This window comes from Globicephala melas, chromosome 16 (genome assembly GCF_963455315.2).
Source record: "Globicephala melas chromosome 16, mGloMel1.2, whole genome shotgun sequence".
NCBI classification, from domain to species: domain Eukaryota; kingdom Metazoa; phylum Chordata; class Mammalia; order Artiodactyla; family Delphinidae; genus Globicephala; species Globicephala melas.
This window is the reverse complement of record NC_083329.1, coordinates 43,829,165-43,839,552: the sequence shown is the minus strand read 5'-3', so window position 1 is coordinate 43,839,552 and position 10,388 is coordinate 43,829,165. Positions and strand designations below refer to the sequence as shown.

The 10,388-nt window shown below is 33.9% G+C and overlaps 1 protein-coding gene across 2 annotated transcripts in view; it reads right to left on the bottom strand.

The window, feature by feature from the left end:
- Nucleotides 1-2,060: 2,060 nt before the first annotated feature.
- Nucleotides 2,061-10,388, bottom strand: part of UBE2D1 (ubiquitin conjugating enzyme E2 D1) — a 36,068-nt gene continuing 27,740 nt past the window's right edge. For both annotated transcript variants that reach the window (XM_070043877.1, XM_030843993.2), the window contains exons 4-7: nucleotides 9,433-9,510; nucleotides 8,271-8,376; nucleotides 4,783-4,876; nucleotides 2,061-4,044 (exon numbers count right to left, since the gene is read on the bottom strand). In XM_070043877.1, the coding sequence (XP_069899978.1) occupies nucleotides 3,999-4,044; nucleotides 4,783-4,876; nucleotides 8,271-8,376; nucleotides 9,433-9,510 (324 nt within the window). In that variant the 3' untranslated portion in view covers nucleotides 2,061-3,998. The remainder of the gene's footprint in view (nucleotides 4,045-4,782; nucleotides 4,877-8,270; nucleotides 8,377-9,432; nucleotides 9,511-10,388) is intronic.

Sequence of the window (10,388 nt, the reverse complement as noted above, 5' to 3'; positions counted from 1 at the left end):
CCCTCTACAACGGTAGAACCTAAGAGAGCGCTAAGTTTTTTTAAAAAATGTATCTTATAAAAATGCCTCCAAGTGCTAGAACTTTTACGTGAATATTCCCTCTTCCTATTAGTTCAGTTCATTTACAATTTAAAACCACATTCTTACATATATAACAGGATAATGAGAGCAGAAATTTAAATGTAACATGATACAAATAAGTGATAAAACACTATTGTGTTACAAATTATTTCTATTACCCAAAACGTCAGCTGTCTACAAATTTTCAGTTATCACTACTACTGAAAAAACTCCTGGTCAAAGTGTATCAATATACAGTTTAGGAGTTTGCAGATGTCAGTACAAAAAAAAAAAAATTTTTTTTAGAAATGACTAGTTATCTATACAGATGAATTTTTACAAGTGAAATTAGATGAATCTCTACCTGCTGCCCTGTTTGTAAAACACAACTGTCAGAACAGGCAAAGAGAAGCACTGTAAAAAACTGGAACTTTCACAAATAATATGCATTACATTTTAGGGCTATTAAACTGCAATTAAACTTCTGCTTTAAAGAAAATTTTTGGCATAGTTTACACTGATAGAGTGCTAGAAGTAAACTTTTAAAATTCTGTTTGTTATTTTATTATATTAATAACCACAAAAGATTTAAACTAAAAAGATAAGTGCTGTATCTTAACAGACCAAAGTCAAAAATTTGAATACACTGAAGCTATATGGCCGTGGCTGGAGTATTAATCACATTTTCCATGGCTAGTCCTAATAAAAATGAGTAACAGGACCAATGATTCTACTACAGAACTCCAATTTTAAAACATAGGACTGGACTCTGAATCCAGTTCAAAATGACTACCAACAAAGAGACAGGATATAAATAGCTTCACCAAGAATCTCTCTTAATCTGAGAGGAAAATTCATTTCCCCAATCTTTCCACCTTAAAAATACAGAACTGTGAGAGAGCAGGATTCTGTGAAACATCAATGACTGGAATCATGTACAAAGAAGATAAACATATCATTGTGATAAAATAATGAGAAATGAAAAACTACATGTGGTATTGTTTTTATTAAGTTTTAAAAAAATTACTCTTTTTATTTTGGGCTGCATTGGGTCTTCGTTGCTGCGCACGGACTTTCCCTAGTTGCAGCGAGCAGGGGCTACTCTTCATTGCGGTGCGCGGGCTTCTCATTGCGGTGGCTTCTCTTGTTGCGAAGCACGGGCTCTGGGCGCGCGGGCTTCAGTAGTTGTAGCACGTGGGCTCAGTAGTTGTGGCTTGCGGGCTCTAGAGCGCAGGCTCAGTAGTTGTGGTGCACGGGCTTAGTTGCTCCACGGCATGTGGGATCTTCCCGGACCAGGGCTTGAACCCATGTCCCCTGCATTGGCAGGCGGATTCTTAACGACTGCACCACCAGGGAAGCCCCAAAAGTTACTCTGAATATTAACTCTTAGGGTTGCCCTGGTGCTTTGTGTTTGTGTTTCTCACCTAATACCTTTTGATCATTTGAAATTGCTTAACTGACAAAGTAAATTTAAAATTTTCCCTAACAGAGTTCATGGAGGGGTGGGGGTATAACGTAAAGCAAAAATGAATAATTGTATATGATTTACATATGCATGTGTAAAGCTTGTTCAGGAATTAGAGATAGTTGGGGGGATGAGCGTGAGGTTACCCCTTACAGCCTGTATCATGGATTTATTGTATGTGGCAGTTACGAGTGTTCAGAATCCAAGACTTCAAGAGGTAGGATCATAAAACTCCAAAAGACTTTCCATTTTCCTCACTCCCAGGAGGTCCTTAAATTAATGGTTGATCTATGGAGGAAGGTCCTTGGCTTCAGATTTACAGTTAGGTAACTGATGTACCCTTTGTTAGAATTAAACAAAACAACAAACCCAAAATACTGATCTGGCTGATCATTATGCCATTGCTGAACTTCTAAGATTTTTAAATTAATTATGAGAACTTGTGCTCACTCCTCAAGAGAGTGGTTGTACAATTCAGATGTAAGCAAAGGCAAACAGAGTTAGTGTTAGGCAAGTTTCAAAACTTTAATACAGAAAAAAAAAAAGACATTTCCAAAAATAAATGCCACACAAAAGTTTTTTAAAAAGTGAAAGATATTCAAGAAACAAAACCCTTTATTATCAAAATATACTAAATACTTAAATCTAATGATGTTGAGTGTTCAAATTCTGGGCCAATGTAGCTTATAATAACATAGTAGTATTCTTCATGATATGGCTGTTTCAAGACATCACTTAATATAGTTACTTTTTAAACCTATATTTTCTTAAACATCCATTTCACAATTCATTTAATTATTTTACATTCATTTATAAAAACACATTTTTTAACAATGGGTTATTTTGTGCTTTATAATAATGAACCATGGTAAAATACTTAAGTGATTTACATTCTTTGCTAATGACTACACCCATCACAGATTTTTGTACACTTATACAGCTACTGAAATAATCAGAAGAGCTACAACTCTTCTTAAAAATGACACTCAAGTTTGGTAAGCATGCTAATAATTAGAGACATTTTTTTTCCAAGTTAAAACATTAGAACTTTCTATAAAATCTGCAAAGATAACCTGCTCATTTAAATCATTTTAACTGACAATTTATAAAACAGAGGGAAAGTGTCATTTTAGAATTTTCTGTATAACTTCTACGGTAAAAAATGGATGTCCTCTTTCAAACTGTGATGGCATTAAAATTCTATTTTAGAAATTCTAGATTTTAAAATGTTAAGAAATACAACATCAGTTATATCTAGAGGGGCATTTTAATGAATTACCTAATTATTCTTCAGGTCTATAAAGACTTTTCTTCAATGTAGGTGACACTGTCTTACATTCATCTCAGTACCTTAGAAAATAATTCATTTTAGATGTGATCCAAGACAAATGCCAACATACCCTAAATTCTTTTCAATAACAAGGGACCAGTGTATATCATCCTCTAGATTGACAATTTAGTAAACAGATATCAATACAAACCTAAAGCAATAAAATTTATATAATTAATGGTGATTAGTGCCAAATACAACAGACTTCATTCTTACAATTTGGAATTAATTTCCATGCAAAATTTTATATAGAGTATTGATCCTTACTTATAAAGTAATTTTTTATCTTTTTAAGTAATCAAGACAAATAGTAGAAAAAGCATTTTATTTAAATGGAAAAAGCTACATTAAGATCTGTAAAAGGTGTCAATATAATATTGCCTATACAGAAAAAAATTCTGATGTGAATAGCAACAAATAAAAGTTACACGTCTTCCTACTTAGCAGTGCAATTAATTCACATTGTAATAAAGTTAAGTCAAGTATAACAAGATCAAAACAAGTGTTTCTCCATAATCAGTATACTGAGAATTACAGTGTAAAGATCATTTCAGGTTTAAGGAATCTGCAATCAATCTACAGAATACCCTAAGACAAGGGAGACGGACAGTTAATTCATTTCATTATCAGCTGTTGGGTTTTTTCAATACTGTTCACAGGAAAAAAGTAACGAGTTGACATACATGTAAATAGAATATATTTAGTCTATACAGTAAAAAAATACAAATTATAAAGTGAGCTAACAAAGAATGAAATCTGAATACAGATTTATATAACTGACGACATCTTAGACAACACATACAGTATTTTTCATGTAAAAACATCTAGTTTCAGCAAAAAATAATTTGGTTGCTTTTCAGATGCATTGTAGATCTTGTAAGCTGAAGATGCAGATGTCCAAGTATCTTAAAAACCATAATAAATGTCTTTCTCAATGCATACAAAATGATAAATGCTCTCATCACAGTCTCAAGAATATTTTTGGAAGTTTGTTTTGTCTTGCTTCAGAAATACATTTAAAATGGGTAAAAATCAAAGGATTTCATGGTACAATGAAACAGTAAACGGTGCTCGATTTACTGCTAATGTTGAAAAAAACCTAGATTTTACAGTACTCTGGTATATATGAAAATCTTTTTGATTTTACATTGCATATTTCTGAGTCCATTCTCTTGCGTGTCTGTTGTATCTGTAGACATACAAAAGGGATATAGTAAAAACATACAAATTAAATCTTTTAGAAGATCTGTCTATGTAAAACTGTATACCTTTTTTATGCTTAACTGCAATAATCATACATACACCAATTATTGGGTCAATGTGACTTAGGTTCATGCATAAATAAAACAGAAAACATGAGCGATTTTTTAAACTAATGGATCTCTTTACAACCTATATGAAAACGTACCTAAGTTATACACACGAAATAAAGAAATCAATTTCTAATACAAATCTATAAATGACAACCCTGAATGGTCATTATCTGTAAAATGCAAATGAATCAATGGTGCCAGCAAGATGTGGCACCTTGAAAATTAGGTCAGTTTAGGGGTAGTTAAGGATAACTTTTCCTGGGAGAAGGTAAGGAATATGATATTCAGTAATTTCCAATTATCAACTTTTTAAATTTACTACTTAGAATTATAGATAGTTTGATAGTTACTATCAAAAAACATGCATACTATGTAAATGCAGAACAAGTACTATTAAATAGTAAAGGATGAAACAAAAAGTGGGAAGGGATGAGATTTTTTTGTAAAAGGAGTTAACAGAATTTAAAAAGAAAGGTTTACTCCACTGGATAGATAAACTTAACATAAACACAATAAGCATAACTAAATGTACTTCAATACATTGATAATACTTATGTTTTGGCAGACTACATAGAAATGCACCCAAATAGAAATTAATATAAGCAAACACTTACTTTTCTTTGTCTGATTTATAGATTTGTGCAATATCTGGTACTAAGGGGTCATCTGGATTAGGGTCACAAAGCAGAGAACATATGGACAATAAAACTAGATTTAAAAGAGAACATCATATTAAGTAATGATCTTTCTACTTTATATGAATTACACATGTGAAAATAATTTTACTGAACAGACAATAAACTTACAAAGAAAAAACAAAATGAACACATTAAATTACATTTGAGATTAATTTTGGTTGGCAGCAAATATCTTTAATTTTTTAAATTACAAAATTACCATACAGTGTATATAATACAAAATTATCACTTTTGCAATTTTAAATTCTATTTGAATTTCTATTTATTTTAAAAATGTGAACCTCCAAAGTAGCTATTAACTTTTAAACTCAAGAGTTCTCTACAAAAATATTTTTTAGGTAACACACATATACCCCGGATGGTACATAGTTGGAAAAATATTAGAATAGCATCCTAACTTTAGATGTTTCTTAGAGATATTTTTTTACTTTAATAAGAAAACTGTCCACTTTTATTCTACTTTAATGCAGAAAATCTGTGTCCTAAACAGTTCAAGGTAAAGCAATCAAATTACAGTTAACAGTTCAAACCGCTTTGGGAGATGAAGCTCATGCACTGTTTTACTTGGGCTTAGAGCTAAAGAAGGAATATCTGTAAGATTATTTTCAGTGAATTTTTTTTATTCCATGTACATTATTTGTGGCAAATGCATTTAAAAATAATAGGCATGGGCTTCCCTGGTGGTGCAGTGGTTGGGAGTCCGCCTGCCGATGCAGGGGATGCGGGTTTGTGCCCAGGTCCGGGAGGATCCCACATGCTGCGGAGCGGCTGGGCCCGTGAGCCATGGCCGCTGGGCCTGCGTGTCCGGAGCCTGTGCTCCGCAGCGGTAGAGGCCACAACAGTGAGGGGCTCTCGTACCGCAAAAAAAAAAAAAAAAAAAAAAAAAAAAATTGGCACAGCTATCATTACATAACTTGTGTATTTTTAAATATAAATGAAAATTGATAAATTATAGTAGTTGTTTCTTGCATGTTGTATCAAAATCCTAATGCAAATAGCTACACTTAAAAAAATAAACAACTAAGTGTCTGAAAAAGAAGGAAACAAGGACTCTGGTTCCTCATTTGTCTGCTTCCATGCCACCACTTCTGAGGGGATACATGGTATCTTTGGAACAACATTCCACCTTCACCTTCCTCTACTATGTTCCTTTATCTTTTCCTACTCTTACAAATCCAAAGGTGAATTTATAAGGAAGGCAGAGTTGATTCTTTTTTTGTTTGTTTGTTTTAAAGAAGACGTTGGGGGTCGGAGTTTATTAATTTATTTATTTATTTTTGCTGTGTTGGGTCTTCGTTTCTGTGCGGGGGCTTTCTCTAGTTGTGGCAAGCGGGGGCCACTCGTCATCGCGGTGCGCGGGCCTCTCACTATCGCGGCCTCTCTTGTTGCGGAGCACAGGCTCCAGACGCGCAGGCTCAGTAGTTGTGGCTCACGGGCCTAGTTGCTCTGCGGCATGTGGGATCCTCCCAGACCAGGGCTCGAACCCATGTCCAGGCAGATTCTCAACCACTGCGCCACCAGGGAAGCCCCAGAGTTGATTTTTAATGACTTGGAAAGGGGGTGCTACGGGCTAACAAAAACTAATATTTCATTCATCTTTTTAAACTTTCATCTGCCCAATGGAATTTCAAGCCTGTATATTAAACCAACTGGGTAAGTTATCTGGGCTCACACCTCCAGAAAGTTTCCAAACTAAACTCATGATAAAAAGCGAAATAAGACATTTAAAATATTAAAAAGTGAAAAATGTACAAATAAAGAAAATATAAGCTACTTTATAAAATAGGCAAGAGGGAAGTTCCTCATCTCCCTACTCCTGCTGCCAAGAGCCCTGTGCCCTGATTTCACTATTATGCACACAAATCAAATGTTTTCAGATAAGGAAAAAGATAACTATATAACATCCATTTGAATGCTTACTATGTGCTAGTTGCATAGTAACCATATGTGGTAATACTATTATAATCCCCATTTGACATATGAGGAAACTGAGGCTGTTTGAAACTGTTCTTAAAGGACAGTTTCTAGAAGCTAACAAAACTATTTTTTATAAAAAGCGACCAACGGCAGAAGGTAAGTATTCAACATCTGGCAGTCTGCGCTCTCTAAGTATTTAGCTGCATATGCTAAATGAATTTCAGTTTGTGATCCTATTCCAGGAAACAGAATATTAATTTGAAAAACCCTATGACACAATATCTTTCCTATATCTAGTGTGTAACAGTTATAGTATATGAAAGATTTTTAAAAGAACACTAGAATCTACATGAACGTTTTATAGGGATATGTTAGATCAGAAAAATTGCCATTCATGAATAACTAACCGATCTGAACGGCTGTTACTTATCTAATACTTGAAATAATCATGGCTATGGACACTGCTTCCTCTAAACCTTATCAATTTTTAAAACAAGCTATATATTCAGGTAGCATTTATTTAAAAAAATTTTTTTAATGACCATGGATTCCTCCCCCAAATCCTTCAAGAGAAACAGTTTTCTTAAATTTTATAAAAAGGGAAAACTACCAAGTTGCTTTCAGGGGTAGATGGTTCTAATTCAAAACAATAACTCAGGCTCTTTTCTGTTAGAGAAACAAGACAAAATTAAGAGGCTGGCAAAGCAAATAACATTAGCTAATGAAACAAACGGCTTCAGATGCCCTATATACACATCTCATAATTCAGCAAAGAATAATGCTATGCAACTGTGAAAGTTGAGAATCTGCATGGATTATGTATCAGTCCTTACAATGATGCTACTGATTATTTGAAGTTTAGACTAACATGCTATATATACTACATTACTCTAAAGTGTGAAATATGTCTTTCATTTTTTTGGCCACACCATGCAGCTTGTGGGATCTTAGTTCCCCGACAAGGGATTGAAGCTGGGCCCTCGGCAGGGAAAGCGTGGAGTCCTAATTACTGGACTGCCAGGGAATTCCTGTCTTTCATTTTAAATCATTTACTTTATCTGCCAATCTGACATTTCCTCTGAGATGAAGTAAAGGAGAGTAAAGCTTTACTCATCATGTCAACAAATAATTCCATTTAATGAATGGGACATCTGGTTCTAAAATCTTATTTTCACTTCTGTGTCTCTCTCTCTGTCCCTGTCTCTTTCTTTTTAAAGATAAAGCCCAAACTAAAGGGGTGAAATGTCAACAGTCTTATCCCCAAATTCCTAGTTCTAACATTTTAAATTTCTCTCATTTCATCACTTAGATCTGTCCATCAACCCCCCCAAGCAAGAGTAATATAAAAGCTATGAAAGCAAAGCAAAAGCAAAGCAGAAGAAAACACAGTAGATTGGTTTTTTTAAACTTTGGTCCCTAAGATATTTCTGCTGTATTTTTCCTGTCTCACTGTTATCAACTGTTGTAAATCTGATAAATGAAATTACCTTTTGATACAGTCAGAGCTGGTGACCATTGTGACCTCAGGATATCAAGACAAATACTTCCATTACTGTTTATGTTTGGATGGTAAATTTTTGTTGTGAAAGCAATCTAAACATAAAACAAAACAAAACAAAACTGTGACAATCCATGAACTATGAAAGCAAACAGAACCAATTTGCTCTAGGGTAAAATGTCCTCAATTTTATGTGATCTTAGAGGAGAGATGTATTCAACACAAATTGGATGAGCATCTACTTTATGTGCACGTGGCTTTAGCTACTGATAATGTGAAAGCAAAGTCAGTTTTCTGCTCTCCCCAACCCCAAGGAATTGAGGAGTATTTTGGAAAGTGTGATAAATAAGTCTATAATAGGTGGTATGACTGGTCGAGTAGCACCTGAAGTAATTAACCGTGGCTTTCATCAACCCTCAAAGCAATCCTTTTCTTAATTTGATTATCAGTTGATACCTGGATCTAGAAATAGGCTGCTGACCTTATTCCAGAGGAAAGTTGAGGGGCCCCAGCTTATTACCTGCCCTAACAAATCCACCAAGAATTCTAATCTTCCACGAGAGTTGTTACATCGTTTCATATGTAATGTTAATTAGGTGTTTTTAAAAATCTAAAGTAAATATTTCCTCAGTGACAGAATTTGTTAACGATTTTCTCCCTCACTGACACCCCCATCATTTGTTGGCTTCCTCTTTAGATTTAAGCTAAATTTAATAAGAATGTGTTTTAATCTTTCCTCACTAAACAAAAGGGCTATGTCTTTTTACTTTTGTATTCCCCAATGCAACAGAACATGGTAGGTGCTCAATAAATATTTGTTGAATACTTAAAAACTGACAAAGAAGGGTCAACCTAGGAAAGATAATCCCCTGAATGGAAGAGTCTAACTCTTGACCATAAAAACTTCCCAAACTACACATATCTAATGCAGAGGGAAAGACAGGTAGGGAAGCTAATTTCTAGCCTAACAGATACTGCCTTCTGTTTACAGACATAATACAATATTTGAGTAAGAAAGCATTTTAGATTCATTGATTTTACAGAACAGTTTGAACATGCTAACCTACCCACAGTCTTTTCATGAAAATATCTCTGGATAGAGAGTAAAACCCCTGACACAGGAGTCACATCAATCATAAAAATAAAAATACCTTTGGTGGTTTAAAAGGATAGTCTGTCGGAAAATGTACAGTGAGAAAGAAGACTCCACCTTGATATGCGCTATCAGGCTGAAATTACAAAATAATCACATCAGTGTTTTGATTACTATATTTATTATTAGTAACCCAAGATGATTCCCTCCAAATATACCAGTTTGAAAAAAATGCCATCATTTTGTCATAAGTTCAAATCATTTACCTTAAAAACAGGTTTGTCTTTGCAGGCATGAAGGAGGACTTTCCAACAATCATGCCAACATCATAGTTTAAAACAAAACAAAAATAGGACATACACAGTGGAGTGGTGTGACTTGCCCAAACAAATCTGTTCATGAGTATAGACTATTAAAGATCAGTAAACACACAAGACTGCTGTGAGAAAAGAATAATTTTCTGTAGCAGTAATCAGTATAAAAGAAAAGGATTGAGGCTAGTGTTTTTCTTCTTAATTATAAAACTTAAGTTCTCATGATCCTTTAAGGGGCAAGAACAGAGATGAACTGAAAGGACCAACTTATAAAAAGAAAAGGCTAAGTGACACTGTTACATAATTTAGACCTCAAATCTTCACTTAGTAGCAGTTTACAAAACAACGTGGGAAATGCAAAAAAGCCCCAAACAAAACTAGATAAATTCAGTTTCATAGAATTATCTAATTAGGAATGAACTTTACAAGAGGAATTTAAGTTTGGCCATATCTCTTTATAGCAATTAGGAAATACTTATAGTGTTACAAGCAAGAAAAAAAAAAGGATGATTAAAAAAAAGGAAAAGGGGGAAAAAAGTAGCAAAAATACCTTAAATTCTATTTTAATTCATTTATATTTAATTAAAAGTATCATGTATATTAACATTTTGGTAATAATAGCAAGGCTATCGTTACTTCCTCCTTAAGTTTCTACATATACATTAGAGGACTGTACCGTATAATTATTCTTACTATACAC